The 22,186-nt window shown below is 44.8% G+C and overlaps 1 protein-coding gene across 1 annotated transcript; it reads left to right on the top strand.

The window, feature by feature from the left end:
• Window positions 1-12,490: 12,490 nt before the first annotated feature.
• LOC121541128 (cytochrome c oxidase subunit 5B, mitochondrial) lies at window positions 12,491-21,334 on the top strand. Its single transcript, XM_041850106.2, has 4 exons — window positions 12,491-12,626; window positions 13,080-13,150; window positions 20,946-21,045; window positions 21,218-21,334. Exons 1-4 carry the CDS (start codon window positions 12,530-12,532, stop codon window positions 21,328-21,330), a joined length of 381 nt encoding a protein of 126 aa, XP_041706040.1. The 5' UTR covers window positions 12,491-12,529; the 3' UTR covers window positions 21,331-21,334.
• Window positions 21,335-22,186: the final 852 nt, after the last annotated feature.

Raw genomic sequence — 22,186 nt, 5'->3', positions numbered from 1 at the left:
CAGAACTAAGAACAGATATAGCCCCTGGTTCTCCTCAGACTTGACTGCCCTTGACCAGCACAAAAACATCCTGTGGCGTACTGCATTAGCATCGAACAGCCCCCGCGATATGCAACTTTTCAGGGAAGTCAGGAACCAATATACACAATCAGTTAGGAAAGCAAAGGCTAGTTTTTTCAAACAGAAATTTGCATCCTGTAGCACTAACTCCAAAAGGTTTTGGGACACTATAAAGTCCATGGAAAATAAGAGCACCTCCTCCCAATTGCCCACTGCACTGAGGCTAGGAAACACTGTCACCACCGATAAATCTACAATAATCGAGAATTTCAACAAGCAGTTTGCTACGGCTGGCCATGCTTTCCACCTGGCTACCACTACTCCGGCCACCAGCTCTGCACCCTCCGCTGCAACTTGCCCATGCCCCCCCGCTTCTCCTTTACACAAATTCAGACAGCTGATGTTCTGAAAGAGCTGAAAAATCTGGACCCCTACAAATCAGCTGGGCTAGACAATCTGGAACCTTTCTAAAATTAGCCACCGGAATTGTCGCAACCCCTATTACTAGCCTGTTCAACCTCTCTTTCATAACGTCTGAGATCCCCAGAGATTGGAAAGCTGCCGCGGTCATCCCCCTCTTCAAAGGGGGTGACACTCTAGATTCAAACTGTTACAGACCTATATCCATCCTGCCCTGCCCTTCAAAAGTATTTGAAAGCCAAGTTAACAAACAGATCACCAACCATTTCGAATCCCACCGTACCTTCTCCGCTATGCAATCCGGTTTCCGAGCTGGTCATGTGTGCACCTCAGCCACGCTCAAGGTCCTAAACGATATTATAACCGTGATCGATAAAAGACAGTACTGCGCAGCCGTCTTCATCGACCTGGCCAAGGCTTTCGACTCTGTCAACCACCGCATTCTTATTGGCAGACTAAATAGCCTTGGTTTCTCAAATGACTGCCTCGCTTGGTTCACCAACAACTTCTCAGATAGAGTTCAATGTGTCAAATCGGAGGGCCTGTTGTCTGGACCTCTGGCAGTCTCTGTGGGGGTGTCAAAGGGTTCAATTCTCGGGCCGACTCTATTCTCTGTGTATACCAATGATGTTGCTCTTGCTGCTGGTGGCGCTCGGATCCACCTCTATGCGGACGACACCATTTTGTATACATCTGGCCCTTCATTGGACACTGTGTTAACAAACCTCCAAACGAGCTTCAACGCCATACAACACTCCTTCCGTAGCCTCCAACTGCTCTTAAACACTTGTAAAACTAAATGCATGCTCTTCAACCGAACGCTGCTTGCACCTGCCCACCCGACTACAGTCACTACTCTCGGAGGGTCTGACCTAGAGTATGTGGACAACTACAAATACCTAGGTGTCTGGTTAGACTGTAAACTCTCCTTCCAGACTCACATTAAGCATCTCCAATCCAAAGTTACATCTAGAATCGGCTTCCTATTTCGTAACAAAGCCTCCTTCCCTCATGCTGCCAAACATGCCCTCGTAAAACTGACTATCCTACCGATCCTTGACTTCGGCGATGTCATTTACAAAATAGCCTCCAACACTCTACTCAGCAAATTGGATGTAGTCTATCACAGTGCCATCCGTGTTGTCACCAAAGCCCCATATACTACCCACCATTGTGACCTGTACGCTCTTGTTGGCTGGCCCTCACTACATATTCGTCGCCAAACCCACTGGCTCCAGGTCATCTATAAATCACTGCTAGGCAAATCCCTGTCTTATCTTAGCTCACTGGTCACCATAGCAACACCCACCCGTAGTCTGCGCTCCAGCAGGTATATCTCACTGGTCATCCCCAAAGCCAACACCTCCTTTGGCCGCCATTGCTTCCAGTTCTCTGCTGCCAATGACTGGAACGAACTGCAAAAATTTCTGAAGCTGGAGACTCTTATCTCCCTCGCTAACTTTAGGCGTCAGTTGTCAGAGCAGCTTACCGATCACTGCACCTGTACACAGCCCATCTGAAATTAGCCCACCCAACTACCTCATCCCCATATTGTTATTTATTTTGCTAATTTGCACCCCAGTATCTCTATTTGCACATCATCTTTTGCACATCTATCATTCCAGTGTTAATACGAAATTGTAACTATTTTGCACTATGGCCTATTTATTGCCTTACCTCCATAATTTACTATGCCACACACTGTATATATATTTTCTGTTGTATTTTTGACTTTGTTTTGTTTACCCCATATGTAACTCTGTGTTGTTGTTTTTATCGCACTGCTTTGCTTTATCTTGGCCAGGTCGCAGTTGTAAATGAGAACTTGTTCTCAACTGGTTTACCTGGTTAAATAAAGGTGAAACAATTTTTTGGTTATAGAGCAAACGATGCAATTATCACAACACCGGTTGTAATATGGCATAATTTTTTTTGGGGGGGGGGCTTGGTTTTCCCCAGTGACAAAAATGTTTTAGGAAAGCGAGCAGCCATGTCCAAATACCCTTAGGCCTACTCATTAAGTTTCCTGACGACAGTGGTAGGCCTGATCGACGATGAGACGGCCTCTAGGGAGGAGGCCAGACTTGGCAGTGCGGTGCCAGGACAACAGCCTCTCCCTCAATGTCAGTAAGACCAAGGAGCTGATCATGTATTACAGGGGAAGAGGGGAAAGCACTTTCACATCAACGGGTCGAGAGCTTCAAGTTCCTTGGCGTCCACATCACTAAGGACTTAACATGGTGCGCACAGTTGTGATGAGGGCACGACAGCGCCTTTTCCCCCTCAGGAGGCTGAAAAGATTTGACATGGGTGCTCGGATCCTCAAAGTTCTACAGCTGCACCATCGAGAGCATCTTTACTGGCTGTATCGCCACTTGGCAAATACACCGGCATTGACCACAAAGTGCTACAGAGGGTGGTGCGGACAGCCCAGTACATCACTGGGGAAGAGCTCCCTGCCATCTAGGACCTCTATATCAGGTGGTGTCAGAGAAAGGGGTGAAAAATTGCCAGACTTCAGCCACCCAAGCCATATACTGTTCCCTATCTTGCACTGACTCTATGCACACTCACAAGACTATATATACACTATATCACTTACACACTGACACACAACCCACACATTCCCATACACTACATATGCACACACACACATTACACACACACTTTCACACTCATATGCTGCTGCTACTCTGTTCTTTATGTTACTCTTATCTATCCTGATGCCTTGTCACTTTACCCTGCCTTTATGTACATACAGTATCTACCTCAAATACCTTGTACCCCTGCACTTGATCTGGTGCTCTATGTATAGCTTCATTGTGTATTTATTCCTCGTGTTACAAATTTTTTTTTACTGCATTGTTGGGAAGGACAAGTAAGCAAGCATTTCATGGTAAAATCTACACCCTTTGTATTCGGCGCATGTGACAAATACAATTTAAAAATAGTAGGCATTTTTATATGCGAAAATTGAACGTTTTATAGTAGGACAAACATTTTTTAGAATGTGTTCTCTCCACTCCTGTTTCGGTAAAAAGCTGAGGGATGGGGCTGTGCAATAGATGCAAGGACTGACCATCCATGATATCAAAATTATAGTTTTAACCATGTTTTGAGGTTAAAGCATTTGTTTACATTTACTTTGTTTGCAAACATTGGCTTAAAACAAGCATATATTTTGGGATCTGATGGGGTACGACGGCTGAACTAAGCTCATGAGGCATTTATAAGTTATATTCTTCAAGAATCAATAGGTACATATCCTTAATTTATGTAGCAACTGCTGATTGCCCCTTTAAATGCCATGTTTTCAGCTTTTCATCTAGTAGAATTCGCTACATACTATTGAGGAAGATAATTGTTTTTCGAGACCCGTTTGTTTGACAACAGCTGAATCAGATATGGTGATGCGCTATACCAAAATGAGCGAATGGTGGGAATTAAGGCAATTGTGCATTAATGACGCATTCTAAGTATGTTTGTTTGTTTGCTTCCTGCATTTGATTTCAGTAAAACAGTACGTTCTAAATATACTGAACAAAAATTTAAACGCAACAATTTCTAATATTTTACTGAGTTAAAGTTCATATAAGGAAATCTGTCAATTGAATTAAATTCATTAGGCCCTAATCTATGGATTTCACGACTGGGAATACAGATATGCAAGGTACAGTGAGGGGAAAAAAGTATTTGATCCCCTGCTGATTTTGTACGTTTGCCCACTGACAAAGAAATGATCAGTCTATAATTTTAATGGTAGGTTTATTTGAACAGTGAGAGACAGAATAACAACAAAAAAATCCAGAAAAACACGTCCAAAATGTTATAAATTGATTTGCATTTTAATGAGGGAAATAAGTATTTGACCCCCTCTCAATCAGAAAGATTTCTGGCTCCCAGGTGTCTTTTATACAGGTAACGAGCTGAGATTAGGAGCACACTCTTAAAGGGAATGCTCCTAATCTCAGTTTGTTACCTGTATAAAAGACACCTGTCCACAGAAGCAATCAATCAATCAGATTCCAAACTCTCCACCATGGCCAAGACCAAAGAGCTCTTCAAGGATGTCAGGGACAAGATTGTAGACCTACACAAGGCTGGAATGGGCTACAAGACCATCGCCAAGCAGCTTGGTGAGAAGGTGACAACAGTTGGTGCGATTATTCGCAAATGGAAGAAACACAAAAGAACTGTCAATCTCCCTCGGCCTGGGGCTCCATGCAAGATCTCACCTCGTGGAGTTGCAATGATCATGAGAATGGTGAGGAATCAGCCCAGAACTACACAGGAGGATCTTGTCAATGATCTCAAGGCAGCTGGGACCATAGTCACCAAGAAAACAATTGGTAACACACTACGCCGTGAAGGACAGAAATCCTACAGCGCCCGCAAGGTCCCCCTGCTCAAGAAAGCACATATACAGGGCCGTCTGAAGTTTGCCAATGAACATCTGAATGATTCAGAGGAGAACTGTGTGAAAGTGTTGTGGTTAGATGAGACCAAAATGGAGCTCTTTGGCATCAACTCAACTCGCCGTGTTTGGAGGAAGAGGAATGCTGCCTATGACCCCAAGAACACCATCCCCACCGTCAAACATGGAGGTGGAAACATTATGCTTTGGGGACAGGACAACTTCACCGCATCAAAGGGACGATGGACGGGGCCACGTACCATCAAATATTGGGTGAGAACCTCCTTCCCTCAGCCAGGGCATTGAAATTGGGTCATGGATGGGTATTCCAGCATGACAATGACCCAAAACACACGGCCAAGGCAACAAAGGAGTGGCTCAAGAAGAAGCACATTAAGGTCCTGGAGTGGCCTAGCCAGTCTCCAGACCTTAATCCCATAGAAAATCTGTGGAGGGAGCTGAAGGTTCGAGTTGCCAAACGTCAGCCTCGAAACCTTAATGACTTGGAGAAGATCTGCAAAGAGGAGTGGGACAAAATCCCTCCTGAGATGTGTGCAAACCTGGTGGCCAACTACAAGAAACGTCTGAACTGGCCCACTGCCAACAAGGGTTTTGCCACCAAGTACTAAGTCATGTTTTGCAGAGGGGTCAAATACTTATTTCCCTCATTAAAATGCAAATCAATTTATAACATTTTTGACATGCGTTTTTCTGATTTTTTTTTGTTGTTCTCTCTCTCACTGTTCAAATAAACCTACCATTAAAATTATAGACTGACCTTTCTTTGTCAGTGGGCAAACGTACAAAATCAGCAGGGGATCAAATACTTTTTTCCCTCACTGTATAAGGTGGGGGTGTGGATCAGAAAACCAGTCAGTATCTGCTGTGACCACCATTTGCCTCATGCAGTGTGACACATCTCCTTCGCATAGAGTTGATAAGGCTGTTGATTGTGGCCTGTGGAATATTGTCCCACTCTTCAATGGCTGTGCGAAGTTGCTGGATATTGGCGGGACTGGAACACGCTGTCATACACGTAGATCCAGAGCCTCTCAAACATGCTCAATGAGTGACATGTCTGAGTATGCAGGCCATGAAAGAACTGGGACATTTTCAGCTTCCAGGAATTGTGTACAGATCCTTGCGACATGTGGCCGTGCATTATCATGAGGTGATGGTGGTGGATGAATAGCACAACAATGGGCCTAAGGATCTCGTCACGGTATCTCTGTGCATTCAAATTGCCATCGATAAAATGCAATATGTCCGTATCTAATGCCTGCCAATACCATAACCCCATCACCACCATGGGGCACTCTGTTCACATTGTTGACCTCAGCAAACCGCTTGCCCACAATACGCCATACATTTGGTCTGCGGTTGTGCGGCCGTTGGACATACTGCCAAATTCTCTAAAACAACGGAGGTGGCTTTTGGTCGAGAAATGAACATTACATTCTCTGGCAACAGCTCTGGTGGACATTCCTGCAGTCAGCATGCCAACTGCACGCTCCCTCAACTTGAGACATCTGTGGCGTTGTGTGACAAAACTGTACATTTTAGTGGCCTTTTACTGTCCACAGCTCAAGGGGCACCTATGTAATGATCATGCTGTTTAATCAGCTTCTTGATATGCCACACCTGTCAGGTGGATGGATTATCTTGGCAAAGGAGAAAAGCTCACTAACAGGGATGCAAACAAATTTGTGAACACAATTTGAGAGAAATAAGCTTTTTGTGTGTATGGAACCTTCCTAGGATATTTTATTCCAGCTCATGAAACATGGGACCAATACTTTACATGTTGCATTTTATATTTTTGTTCAGTGTAGTATGATTAGTACACAGTTTTAATAAGAAGGCAAGACAGATATCGGACACAGTCAGAGGGGGAACTGCTCACCAACAGCAAGGAGACAATGAGAGTGAGCGGGTGGCAGCCCACTGGGTTTGGGATGAGTTGGACCGCAGAGTGAAGGAAAAGCAGCCAGCATATGTGGGAACTCCTTCAAGACTGTTGGAAAAGCATTCCAGGTGAAGCCTTGTTGAGAGAATGCCAACAGTGTGCAAAGCTGTCATCAAGGCAAAGGGTGGATATTCGAAGAATCTCAATTATAAAATATATTTGGATTTGTTTAACACTTTTTGGGTTACTACATGATTCCATGTGTTATTTCATAGTTTTGATGTCTTCACTATTATTCTACAATGTAGAAAATAGTAAAAATAAAGAAAAACCCTTGAATGAGTAGGTGTTTTAAAACTTTTGACAGGTAGTGTACGTGCAGGGCTTATTTCAGGGAAAGTAACTCACTTGATTACTGTATCTTAATTACACCAGGGCTAATGTCAGTGTATTAGTCTTTGTCTGGTTTTAGTCAGGTCTCAGACTAGTAGGCTCTAACTCATGGTCTTCTATGCGATCAGGGGGATGTTTTTTGTTTTACTATCTGTCTTGTCAGACTTTTGATTAACTTTTAAATCAATTAAAGATGGTTGCATGTCCAATTGTTTACATTTGCTTAATCTTTTCTAGCATTTGAAGCCTATATTATTTTGGGGAAGTCTATTTGGGCTCATCTGATTTACATTTTAGTCATTTAGCAGACGCTCTTATCCAGAGCGACTTACAGTTAGTGAGTGCATACATTTTCATACTGGCCCCCCGTGGGAATCGAACCCACAACCCTGGCGTTGCAAACGCCATGCTCTACCAACTGAGCTACACAGGTTATGATTATTAGCAGAGGAAGCACCACCAAGTAGCCTACCACAATCTTTGTCATTAGACATTATGTAGGATACTGAATGCACTGCAATGTTTTCTTGGTAGTTTTGCGTAAACAGAAGTAGTTAATTAGTTGGCATGATTAAGTACTGTATATGTATAGCCTACCTTTTCAGGTACAGTCAAACACCAGAGCCACAGATGGAACAGTTATTCAAATCTTTGCCGGAGTCTTGAATCCATGGCATTGTTCGAGAGCATTAAAACCATGATGCATCATGGGTAAATTGTGACTGACTGACATCTGCAAATCATATTGAGTAGTTATTTATGGCAATGGTGGTCAATGGCACAGCTAAGGTGGAGAAGAGGTCCAGAAGGATGGACGTTATTGTGGATGTGGCAGAGTGGTTCCTGGGACTGAAGGATTTTTCGGCAAAGGATTTACATGAGGTACTGGCACGAGCAGTACCACCCACTCAGGCCCCGGAGCTTGGGGAGGGAGTTGGAGCTTGTTAAGTAAATTTTGTTTTAGTTTGTGTGGATTAAGGAACCGGAACCCTGGCCCCTTGAACGCACCACATCTATTTTTTTATACAAGAGCACAGACTGTCTTTGACGAGCGTCAAAAGCGGGCGGGTGATCAAAATGGCGGGTAGGCCTATGCCCTAATGGTAGTCGGATTTGGAGATGGAGTCGAAGGAACTCATATAGGTCGGTAAGAAGGCGGGCAGGAAAAATTGAAGAAAGTGGAACATGTTAAGAGTATGTGGTGCTATAGAAGGAAATTGAACATGAGAGTGAGGATGAATTAACTGCGGTGGCAGGTGCGGTAAAGACCGCTGACTTTGAGCCTTGTCCCGATGGTGATAAATACACTGCTCAAAAAAATAAAGGGAACACTTAAACAACACATCCTAGATCTGAATGAATGAAATAATCTTATTAAATACTTTTTTCTTTACATAGTTGAATGTGCTGACAACAAAATCACACAAAAATGATCAATGGAAATCAAATTTATCAACCCATGGAGGTCTGGATTTGGAGTCACCCTCAAAATTAAAGTGGAAAACCACACTACAGGCTGATCCAACTTTGATGTAATGTCCTTAAAACAAGTCAAAATGAGGCTCAGTAGTGTGTGTGGCCTCCACGTGCCTGTATGACCTCCCTACTATGCCTGGGCATCCTCCTGATGAGGTGGCGGATGGTCTCCTGAGGGATCTCCTCCCAGACCTGGACTAAAGCATCCGCCTACTCCTGGACAGTCTGTGGTGCAACTTGGCGTTGGTGGATGGAGCGAGACATGATGTCCCAGATATGCTCAATTGGATTCAGGTCTGGGGAACGGGCGGGCCAGTCCATAGCATCAATGCCTTCCTCTTGCAGGAACTGCTGACACACTCCAGCCACATGAGGTGTAGCATTGTCTTGCATTAGGAGGAACCCAGGGCCAACCGCACCAGCATATGGTCTCACAAGGGGTCTGAGGATCTCATCTCGGTACCTAATGGCAGTCAGGCTACCTCTGGCGAGCACATGGAGGGCTGTGCGGCCCCCCAAAGAAATGCCACCCCACAACATGACTGACCCACCACCAAACCGGTCATGCTGGAGGATGTTGCAGGCAGCAGAACGTTCTCCACGGCATCTCCAGACTCTGTCACGTTTGTCACATGTGCTCAATGTGAACCTGCTTTCATCTGTGAAGAGCACAGGGCGCCAGTGGCGAATTTGCCAATCTTGGTGTTCTCTGGCAAATGCCAAACGTCCTGCACGGTGTTGGGCTGTAAGCATAAACCCCCACCTGTGAACGTCGGGCCCTCATACCACCCTCATGGAGTCTGTTTCTGACCGTTTGAGCAGACACATGCACATTTGTGGCCTGCTGGAGGTCATTTTGCAGGGCTCTGGCAGTGCTCCTCCTGCTCCTCCTTGCACAAAGGCGGAGGTAGCGGTCCTGCTGCTGGGTTGTTGCCCTCCTACGGCCTCCTCCACGTCTCCTGATGTACTGGCCTGTCTCCTGGTAGCGCCTCCATGCTCTGGACACTACGCTGACAGACACAGCAAACCTTCTTGCCACAGCTCGCATTGATGTGCCATCCTGGATGAGCTGCACTACCTGAGCCACTTGTGTGGGTTGTAGACTCCGTCTCATGCTACCACTAGAGTGAAAGCACCGCCAGCATTCAAAAGTGACCAAAACATCAGCCAGGAAGCATAGGAACTGAGAAGTGGTCTGTGGTCACCACCTGCAGAACCACTTCTTTATTGGGGGTGTCTTGCTAATTGCCTATAATTCCACCTATTGTCTATTCCATTTGCACAACAGCATGTGACATTTATTGTCAATCAGCGTTGCTTCCTAAGTGGACAGTTTGATTTCACAGAAGTGTGATTGACTTGGAGTTACATTGTGTTGTTTAAGTGTTCCCTTTATTTTTTTGAGCACTGTATATTTTTTTGCCCAGTGGGAGTGAGATTTTCTTTGGGTTTCTGCCGTCCAGAGGGAGTGTGCGCTCCGCACCATGCGACTGGGGACAAGAACTGTGACTTGCTTTCCTCCCCAGATTAGGGTGCCGTTGAAAGGAGTGATAACTGGAGTGGTATTAAGTGTTGCGGGCCAACAGAAGTTGAAGATTCCCGGTGTCTGTGACGCCCGCCATTTGGTGCGATGCAAACCCGGTGGAGAGCGTGGTGAAACAGAGAAGGCACTGTCTGTACTACTGAGTTTTGATGCAGAGGTTTTAATGGGTGTAGGGTTAGATGGTAGGGCAATTTTTTCACAAAGTGGAGTAGATTTATACTATAGAATAGTAGGCTGATACACAGCCAATACATTAGGTGGCGGCGTGCACCTATAAAATGTCTTTGCGGACCACCCTAAAACAGAATAAGAAAGCGTCAGCACTCTGCAACGGTCACCTAGGTCAACCCAGACCCTGACCCACCACAACAGAGGCTTGGACACCGGTAGCAGGAAAGATGGAGGAGAGGCGGTCAGGGTGTTGGGCGAAGGCCACGGTGGGGAAGATGGCGGAAAAGGAAATGAGGAAGGAAGTGGAGCATATTATGAATAAACATGGAGTGGGGGATTACACAGACCTGAAAGAGCTGGTGAAGGAGAATATGATGGACAATAAAAATTTTTTTAGCGAATATGGACTGGAGGATCGCACAGACCCTTTGGAAGAGCTTGAGGAGGAAATGGGACAGGAGGATGAATTCAATGTGGTGGCAGGTGCAGTGATGACTGCTGAGAAGAAATTGAGTGCAGAGGGAAGTAGTGAGGTGAGGAAGGTGGGCGTCAAGTGCAAAAACAGGGATGCGTGTACCAGTAGTTCAGAGATGGAACTTGTTGAGAATTAGGGTGAAGTACCTGCGGCGAGGATCGTCGAGTTCGGGCATCGTCCCAAGGATATGATAAGGATTTTGGCCCAGTGGGAGTGAGATTTGTAGAGAGAATGGATCCTTGCTCTTTGGTTGATCCATATCTGGTGTCAGGTTGAGTGGAGGAGAGGTTGGGGACTGTTGAGTTGAAGGTAACTCAGTGGACTTCTGATGATTTATTGTGTTTCCCCTGCCCAGAGGGAGAGGGCACTCCGGATTACGAGATTAGTGACAAGAATTGTGACGTGCTTTGCTCTCCGGAGAAGGGCACTGTTGAAAGGAGTGATAACGGGGGTGGCATTAAGTGTTGAGGTGCAGTTGAAATGGAAGATTCTCTGTGTCTGTGATGCCCGCCGCCTAATGAGACCAGTATGAAAAATTTATGCACTCACTAATTGTAAGGCGTTCTGGATAAGTGCGTCTGCTAAATGACTAAAATGTAAATTGGATCACTAAAAAATACAACTTTGGGCCCCGTGTAGCTCAGTTGGTAGAGCATGGCGTTTGCAACGCCAGGGTTGTGGGTTCGATTCCCACGGGGCCAGTATGAAAAATGTATGCACTCACTAACTGTAAGTCGCTCTGGATAAGAGCGTCTGCTAAATGACTAAAATGTAAATGAGACGTAGATTCTGTGGGGAAAAGGAGAAGACATGTCATGCTTAGCTTTGATGCAGAGTTGTTACCAGATAAGGTCAATGTAGGAAGTGTCAGTTATTCTGTGAGAGTTAATGTTCCGAAAATATTATGGTGTTTTAGGTGTCAAGGTTATAGGCATATTGCAGCAGTGTGTAGGAGGGAGATGCCTAGATGTGTGCAGGAGGGCATGAGACGAAGGAATGTTCGGTATCAGTGGAGGAAGTTGTGGGGGTGACCATGGGGCTGGAGATCTGAGGTGTCCGGTGAGAGAAAGGCAGATTAAGGTTGCCAGTGTTTGGAGTAGTACAGAAAGTGTTGTATGCCGAAGCAGTGAAGTGTTAGTGGAAGGTGAGTATAGGGTGAGAGATCCTGAGAGGATTCTTGTGAGTAGGCAGAGATCAAGAGAGAGTAATGGGAATAATATGTGCTTCAGTAAGGTGGGCTTTTTAGCATTTATAGCCATGGTTGTTAATTGTACTGCAGAGATTAATCGAAAGTCACAGAAAATAGAGGTTGTAGTGGCAGCGGCAAAGAAGTACTTGGGATTGCGAAGATCTACTACAGAACAGCTGCAGGGGATGTTGAGTGGTAGTGATATGTCCCCTCAGACCATTGGTCTGGAGTAGGACTTGGTAGAGTTCAATTGTGGAATGGGACTAATAGGGTAATTTTCCTTTTTCCCAATGTTGTATTGTTGTACCTAAGAATATAATGTAGGTAGGCCGAGAATGGCCTCACACACCAGTAGAGTAGGTGGCGGTGTATGCACCTAAAAGTTGGATGCGACCCGCCAACCAAATCCCAAAGAAGAAGAAGACGTCAAATATTTAACGTCATCAACGTGCTGCCAGTTGTATTTTCGACCAGAAGGAGAAATGGCTGGAAGGTTACTGCTCCGCTCGTCCTTCAGGGCCGCTACAACGTGCCGAGCCGCCCCGGTCCCTACTCTCACCCGCGGCATGGCTACTGGAGGTGAGTCGGTAATGTAGAGGTTTTGGGCAGAAGCATCATATTAGACAGATTTGATGTCTTGCCAAGGACAGACAATGCCAGGCAATGGCGCAAGGCTAGCTATCCAATTTATCATAGCTAGCTAACAGTATAGCATTAGATGGTTATCATAGAATATTCGTTGTAGAAAAATAGTTTTTAAATATATCGTCCGTTTTTTGTTCACATGAAGTAGCTAGCTGAGTAGATATACTTTTTTTTTTCTTCCATATTGAGCTATTATGTCTTTATAGCGACCTCAGCCAAAGATGGTGCGTTAGCCTTCTAGCTTAGTGTCGACTTTATTATTGAGTGTGGTTAGCGCGGAAGTAGCCCAGTGCTAATTTTGCTAGCTAGCTAATTCCAATCACTTAGCTACCTGACTAGCTAGTTAGCCAAACTTGCTAGCAAACACTGATGATGAAATGTTTTCAGGCATCCCCACCGACGAGGAGCAGGCCACTGGTCTGGAGAAGATCGTTATGAAGGCTGCCCAACAGGGCGCGGTACGTCAACATATATATTCTTAAATAATACTTTAACGTCAGATGTTTTGCCCTAGCTAACGTTAGAACGCTAGCGTTGATGTAGCTCTCGAGAACCCAAGGCCAGGGTAAGTCAAACACGTTTTTATTTTATTTCTGGTAGATCATCCCCCCCAAAAAACACACTCATTAGCAGTTTTTTCCTAATTAATTTCCAATAGTTTTCTACTTAATGTTAAGCTTTAAAAGTACATTCCTAAAACATAATATGTTGAAAATGACGCTGTCGCTGCATCCCGTTGACAACAACCTTTTGATAAATAGACCAATGCAAAAAACAAAGTTCAGTTTAAATCAATTAATATGCAGAATCAGTTCATGATATATTCAAAACCTAAACGTACATGTGCTACATTGGTCATCATATTACTTGTATTTTAATTTTTTAACGAGCACCTTATAAACTGCATTTGCACCAAAACACATGTTTTGACAATCACTCATATTAATTAGTGTTTGCTGTTGAAACTAACAACTCAAAAACCACACAGAAACTGGAAATATTGTTTACAGCATTTGTTAGAGGACAACCTGCTGAAGACAACCAGCTACATTTTGGAGTGATGCATATTGATATGGGTGTCGCCAAAACGGAAAGAGAAACGCAACACTTATCAATCACTCTATCGCGTTGAAATCAATAGAACGAGAGTGGGGGAGTCAGGTTGTATGTCCTGCACAAACTAACTACAAAAAAAAACATGGAATCATATCACTGGTTAGAAACGTTAATAATCCCCACTCGCGATACGGGTTTGGAAACCGTTGGACTTAATTTTCATTCCAGTGAGAGAATCTCTAAAGTACAAAAGATACACTTACTGTACGCTGTTTAATAAAGTTGCACCCGGCTGTAACACAGCCTAGAGGGACAATAGAGTGCTGAGCACCAGACAGTTAGCAAGTTTAGTAGGCTGCTAATGACCATCGGCAGCATTAGAGCTTGGAGAACCTAATTACCATGACTAAACGGTCACGTGGAATATGACTGCCATCATGACTCATGACCGCCGGTGTGGCGGTAATACGGTTGCAGTAAAAGCCCTAGGCAGGGCTTGCAAACGATCAGCGATTTACAAAGGGAAATCCAGCCGCGAGCTGCCCAGTGACACTAGTAAAACCCGACCGATGTGATTTTTGCGACTGATACTGATTTTAGGGAGGCAAAAGTTACCGATATACAAGTGCCTTCAGAAAGTATTCACACCTTGACTTTTCCACATTTTGTTACAGCCATAATTTTAAAATGGATACAATTTGGGGCGGCAGGTAGCTTAGTGGTTAAGAGCGTTGTGCCAGTAACCGAAAGGTCGCTGGTTCTAATCCCCGAGCCGACTAGGTGAAAAATCTGTCGATGTGCCCTTGAGCAAGGCACTTAACACTAATTGCTCCTGTAAGTCGCTCTGGATAAGAGCGTCTGCTAAATGACAAAAATGTAAAATGTAAATGTCACTGATCCACACACAACATACCTCAATATGGAATTTGAAATATTTTTTTTAGAAATTAATTAAAAGAATTAAGCTGTAATGTCAAGTATTCAAACCCTTTTGTTATGGTAAGCCTAAATAACTTCAGAAGTAAAAATTGTATGGTTTTTTGTGTGTGCAAATTGCGTGGACTAACTGTGCAATAATGGTGTTTTAACCTGATTTTTGAATGACTACCCCATCTCTGTACCCCACACATACAATGTGGTCCCTCAGTCGAGCAGTGAATTCACAGATTCAACAACAAAGACAAGGGAGTTTTTCCAATGCCTCGCAAAGAAGGGCACCTATTGGTAGATAAAATAAAAAATGTGCAGACATTAAATATATATTTTACACTTTTGGATGGTGTATCAATACACCGTCAATACAAAGAGACAGGCGTCCTTCCGAACTCAGTTGATGGACAGGAAGGAAACTGCTCAGGGATTTCGCCATGAGGCCAATGGTGACTTTAAAACAGTTAGTTTAATGGCTGTGATGGGAGAACTGAGGATGGATCAACAACATTGTAGTTACTCCACAATACTAATCCAATTGATAGTGAATAGAAGGAAGCCTGTATAGAATACAACTATTCCAAAACATGCATCCTCTTTGCAACAAGTCACTAAAGTAATACTGCAAGAAATGTGGCAAAGCAAAACCTTTTGTCCTGAATACAAAGTGCTATGTTTGGGGAAAATCCAATACAACACATTACTGAGTACCACTCCATATTTTCAAGCATAGTGGTGGCTGCATCATGTTATGGGTGTGCGTGTAATTGTTAAGGACTGGGGAGTTTTTAAGGATAAAAAATTAATGGAATGGATCTAAGCACAGGCAAAATCTTAGAGGGAAACCTGGCTGTCTGCTTTCCACCAGACACTTGGAGATGAATTCATCTTTCAGCAGGACAATAACCTAAAACACAAGGCGAACTCTACACTTGAGTTGTTTACAAAGACAGTGAATGTTCCTGAGTGTCCGAGTTACCAGTTGCCTTAAATCTACTTGAAAATCTGGGGCAAGACCTGAATTTGTTTTTCTAGCAATGATCAACAACTAATTTGGCAGAGATTGAAGAATTTTGAAAATAATAATGGGCAAATATTGCACAATCGAAGTGTGGAAGCTCTTGGAGACTTAGCCAGAAAGACTCAGCTGTTATCGCTGTCAAAGGTGTTTCTACAAAGTATTGACTCGGGTGTGAACACTGAGATTTCGGTATTTCATTTTCAGTAAATTTGCAAATATTTCTAACGTTTTCACTTTAAAACAATGTGGATTAAGTTCAGGGGTATGAATACTATTATTTGGATGGTAATTTCATGACTTTTCAGAACCACTTGTCTAACAAAGTTTAAAATGTTTGAGTTTCCATTTTTAAAGACAATTATACAGGTAATTCTGGTATGTACTCTAGAGGTCAAAGTTCTGTTGATCTGACCATTCTGAAAATGTGTCTGATGGATAACTGACTAATCTTTCCAATGATATCTGATTTAAAGGGTATACGTGAGCAATAACTTGTTGTATACTGACGTTGTTTGTCAGGGTAAAATCTCTATGGGAAAAAATGAATGGGATGGAGGGATGAAAGAGTGATAACACAGAGGAAGCTACCATTGCTGCACTGCCATCACACATTTTTAAACGGGACGTAGACCTTAAAGCAGCAATCAGCAGTTGAAATAATAAAGCGGTTTCCTTGCCTCTGTTTTGGTTAAAAGCTGAGTGATGGGCCTGGAGAAATAAAACCACTCTCAAATTCATAGAGCAATGGATGCAAGGACTGACCATCCAAGATATATACACTGCTCAAAAAAATAAAGGGAACACTAAAATAACAACACATCCTAGATCTGAATGAATGAAATAATCTTATTAAATACTTTTTTCTTTACATAGTTGAATGTGCTGACAACAAAATCACACAAGTTATCAATGGAAATCAAATGTATCAACCCATGGAGTTCTGGATTTGGAGTCCCACTCAAAATTAAAGTGGAAAACCACACTACAGGCTTATCCAACTTTGATGTAATGTCCTTAAAACAAGTCAAAATGAGGCTCAGTAGTGTATGTGGCCTCCATGTGCCTGTATGACCTCCCTACAACGCCTGGGCATGCTCCTGATGAGGTGGTGGATGGTCTCCTGAGGGATCTCCTCCCAGACCTGGACTAAAGCATCCGCCAACTCCTGGACAGTCTGTGGTGCAACGTGGCGTTGGTGGATGGAGCGAGACATGATGTCCCAGATGTGCTCAATTGGATTCAGGTCTGGGGAACGGGCGGGCCAGTCCATAGCATCAATGCCTTCCTCTTGCAGGAACTGCTGACACACTCCAGCCACATGAGGTGTAGCATTGTCTTGCATTAGGAGGAACCCAGGGCCAACCGCACCAGCATATGGTCTCACAAGGGGTCTGAGGATCTCATCTCGGTACCTAATGGCAGTCAGGCTACCTCTGGCGAGCACATGGAGGGCTGTGCGGCCCCCCAAAGAAATGCCACCCCACACCATGACTGACCCACCGCCAAACCGGTCATGCTGGAGGATGTTGCAGGCAGCAGAACGTTCTCCACGGCGTCTCCAGACTCTGTCACGTCTGTCACATGTGCTCAGTGTGAACCTGCTTTCATCTGTGAAGAGCACAGGGCGCCAGTGGCGAATTTGCCAATCTTGGTGTTCTCTGGCAAATGCCAAACGTCCTGCACGGTGTTGGGCTGTAAGCACAACCCCCACCTGTGGACGTCGGGCCCTCATACCATCCTCATGGAGTCTGTTTCTGACCGTTTGAGCAGACGCATGCACATTTGTGGCCTGCTGGAGGTCATTTTGCAGGGCTCTGGCAGTGCTCCTCCTGCTCCTCCTTGCACAAAGGTGGAGGTAGCGGTCCTGCTGCTGGGTTGTTGGCCTCCTCCACGTCTCCTGATGTACTGGCCTGTCTCCTGGTAGCGCCTCCATGCTCTGGACACTACGCTGACAGACACAGCAAACCTTCTTGCCACAGCTCGCATTGATGTGCCATCCTGGATGAGCTGCACTACCTGAGCCACTTGTGTGGGTTGTAGACTCCGTCTCATGCTACCACTAGAGTGAAAGCACCGCCAGCATTCAAAAGTGACCAAAACATCAGCCAGGAAGCATAGGAAATGAGAAGTGGTCTGTGGTCACCACCAGCAGAACCACTTCTTTATTGGGGGTGTCTTGCTAATTGCCTATAATTTCCACCTGTTGTCTATTCCATTTGCACAACAGCATGTGACATTTATTGTCAATCAGTGTTGCTTCCTAAGTGGACAGTTTGATTTCACAAAAGTGTGATTGACTTGGAGTGACATTGTGTTGTTTAAGTGTTCCCTTTATTTTTTTGAGCAGTGTACATTCGTTTTGAGGCTATATAGGCCTAGTGTTGGTTTACATTTACAATGTTAACAAACATTGGAGTAAAAGCTTATATTTTGAGTTCTGATGGGGTACGACAGCTGAACTAAGCTCATGAGGCATTTGTTATATTCAAGAATCGATGAGTATATATCACACACAAGTAAGAAAATGGATGTAGCAATTGCACATTGCCCTTTTAAACCCCCCCGTTCAACACCATAGCACCCTCCAAACTCATCACTAAGCGAAGGACCCTGGGACTAAACACCTCCCTCTGCAACTGGATCATGGACATCCTGACGGACCACCCCCCAGGTGGTGAGGGTAGGCAGCACATCTGCTACGCTGACCCTAAACACAGGGCCCCCTCAGAGGTGTGTGCTTAGTCCCCTCCTGTACTCCCTGTTCACCCATGACTGCGTGGCCGCGCACGACTTCAACACTAAGTTTGCACCGACACACCGGTGGTAGGCCTAATCACTGATGAGATGGCCTATAGGGAGGTGGTCAGAGACAAGACAAAGGAGCTGATCGTGGACTACAGGAAAAAAAAGAGGACTGAGCACGCCCCCATTCACATCGACGGGGCTGTAGTGGAGCGGGTTGAGAGCGTCAAGTTCCTCGGTGTACACATCACTGCCAGATGGTGACGCGTGATAGAAAGCCATTTCATGAGGCTCCCGACAAACAGTTCTTGTGCTGATGTTGCTTCCAGAGGTATTTTGGAACTCTGTAGTGAGTGTCGCAAGCAAGGACAGACTAATTTTACGCGCTTCAGCGCTCTGCAGTCCCGTTCTGTAAGCTTGTGTGGGCTACCACTGCTCCTTGACGTTTCCACAATAACAGCACTTACAGTTGACCGGGACAGCTCTAGCAGGTCAGAAATTTGACGACTGACCTGTTTGAATAGTGGCATACTATGACAGTGCCATATTGAAAGTCACTGAGCTCTTCAGTAAGGCCATTCTACTGCCAAAGTTTGTCAATGGAGATTGCATGGCTGTGTGCTCTATTTTATACATGTGGCTGAAATGGCCAAATCCACTAATTTGAAGGGCTGTCCACATACTTTTGTGAAATATAGTGTGTATCTATCTCAATTACCTCATACCCCTGCACATTGACTCTGTACAGGTACCCTGTGTGTATATAGCCAAGTTATCGTTACTCATTGTGTATTCATTCCTCTTATTCTTCTCTCTGCATTGACAAGAGCCTGTAATTAAGCATTTCACTGTTAGTCTACACCTGTTTCGTACTACACCGGCTCTGACGCTCGTCGGATGTGGCAGGGCTTGAAAACTATTACAGACTACAAAGGGAAGCACAGTCGCGAGCTGCCTAGTGACACAAGCTTACCAGACGAGCTAAATCACTTCTATGCTCGCTTCGAGGCAAGCAACACTAAAGCATGCATGAGAGCACCAGCTGTTCCGGATGACTATGTGATCACGCTCTCCGTAGCTGATGTGAGTAAGACTTTTAAGCATTCACAGGGCCCTTTCCCACCTGGACAAGAGGAACACCTACGTGAGAATGCTATTCATTGACTACAGCTCAGCGTTCAACACCCTAGTGCCCTCAAAGCTCATCACTAAGCTAAGAATCCTGGGACTAAACACCTCCCTCTGCAACTGGATCCTGGACTTCCTGACGGACCGCCCCCAGGTGGTAAGGGTAGGTAACAACACATCCGCCACTCTGATATTCAACACGGGGGCCCCTCAGGGGTGCGTGCTCAGTCCCCTCCTGTACTCCCTGGTCACCCATGACTGCATGGCCAGGCACGACTCCAACACCATCATTACGTTTGCCGACGACACAACAGTGGTAGGCCTGATCACCGACAACGATGAGACAGCCTATAGGTGTAGTGCCAGGATAACAACCTCTCCCTCAATGTGATCAATGTCATCAACGGGGCTGTAGTGGAACAGGTTGAGAGCTTCAAGTTCCTTGGTGTCCACATCACCAACGAACTATCATGGTCCAAACACACCAAGACAGTCGTGAAGAGGGCACGACAAAGCCTATTCCCCCTCAGGAGACTGAAAACATTTGGAATGGGTCCTCAGATCCTCAAAAAGTTATACAGCTGCACCATCGAGAGCATCCTGACTGGTTGCATCACCGCATGGTATGGCAACTGCTCGGCCTCTGACCGCAAGGCACTACAGAGGGTAGTGCGTATGGCCCAGTATATCACTGGGGCCAAGCTTCCTGCCATCCAGGACCTCAATACCAGGCGGTGTCAGAGGAAGGCCCTCAAAATTGTCAGACTCCAGCCACCCTAGTCATAGACTGTTCTACGGCAAGCGGTACCGGAGTGCCAAGTCTAGGTCCAAAAGGCTTCTCAACAGCTTCAACCCCCAAGACATACGACTCCTGAACAGCTAATCATGGCTACCCGGACAATTTGCACTGCCCCCCCCCTCTTTTACTCTGCTGCTACTCTGTTTATTATTTATGCATAGTCACTTTAACTCTACCCACATGTACATATTACCTCGACTAGCTGGTGCCCCCGCACATTGACTCTGCACCGGTACCCCCCTGTATATAGCCTCCCTAATATTATTTTATTTTACTGCTGCTCTTTAGTTATTTGCTGAATTATTATTTTATTTTTTTACTTTGCATTGTTGGTTAAGGGCTTGTAAGTAAGCATTTCACTGTAATGTCTACACCTGTTATATTCGGCGCATGTGGCAATTTTTTATTTATTTGATTTGTTTACGAAGCATGTGACAAATAACATGTGATTTGCTGGTACTTGGCTAACTTAGCTAGGATCCTTACAAGGTTTCTTAGAGGGCTTTGCCCGTATTGTAGTTCACTCTCATACCATATAAGTATATTATTGAACCTGCCTTGTTTGAATTCCTTCCAGGACCCCTACAGCATGCTGAAACCCAAGGAGTATGCTGGCTCCAAGGCCGACCCTCATCTGGTGCCCTCCATCACCACCAAGAGGATTGTGGGCTGTGTCTGTACGTGACTTGCTTCATATTAGTCTTGCAACAGCTGTCTGGGAGCTGTCTGTTGCCAGAAGCCATATTTCTCTGATTTGTCTTGGCTGTCTGATTGTTGTGATCTCTGCTCATATCTAAACTCTCTCCTTCAAACACTCTCTCCCGCTCTCTTCTCTCTCTCCATCTCTAGGTGAGGAGGATAACACAGCAGTGGTGTGGTTCTGGCTCCATCAGGGCGAGGCTCAGCGCTGTCCCTCCTGTGGCTCCCACTACAAACTGGTGCCCCATGAGCTGCCACACTAAAATATATATATATATATATATATATATATATATATATATATATATATATATATATATACATACATACACACCGTACCGTACCAGTCAAAAGTTTGGACACCTACTCATTCAAGGGCTTTTCTTATTGTAGAATAATAGTGAAGACATCAAAACTATGAAATAACATGTCGTAACCAAAAGTGTTAAACAAATCAATATATTTTAGATTCTTCAAAGTAGCCACCCTTTGCCTTGATGACTGCTTTGCACACTCTTGGCATTCTCTCAACCAGCTTCATGAGGAATGCTTTTCCAACAGTCTTGAAGGAGTTCCCACATATGCTGAGCATTTGGCTGCTTTTCCTTCACTCCACTGTCCAACTCATCTTAAACCATGTCAATTGGGTTGAGGTCGGGTGATCGTGGAGGCCAGGTCATCTGATGCAGCACTCCATCACTTTCCTTCTTGGTCAAATAGCCCTTACACTGCCTGGAGGTGTGTTTTGGGTCATTGTCCTGTTGAAAAACAAATCATAGTCCCATTATGCGTAAACCAAATGGCATGGCGTATTGCTGCAGAATGTGGTGGTAGCCATGCTGATTCTAAATAAATCACTGACAGTGTCACCAGCAAAGCACCCCCACACATCACACCACCTCCTACATGCTTCACGGTGTAAACCACGCATGCAGAGATAATCCGTTCACCTACTCTGCGTCTCACAAAGACAGACCAAATGACAGATTTCCACCGGTCTAATGTCCGTTGCTTGTGTTTCTTGGCCCAAGCAAGTCTCTTCTTATTGGTGTCCTTTTAGTAGTGGTTTCTTTGCAGCAATTCGACCATGAAGGCCTGATTTTCACCAGTCTCTGAACA

The sequence above is a fragment of the Coregonus clupeaformis genome, chromosome 27 (genome assembly GCF_020615455.1).
Source record: "Coregonus clupeaformis isolate EN_2021a chromosome 27, ASM2061545v1, whole genome shotgun sequence".
NCBI lineage: Eukaryota > Metazoa > Chordata > Actinopteri > Salmoniformes > Salmonidae > Coregonus > Coregonus clupeaformis.
The sequence above is the reverse complement of the archived record's forward strand: the minus strand, read 5'-3'. Positions and strand labels throughout refer to the sequence as shown.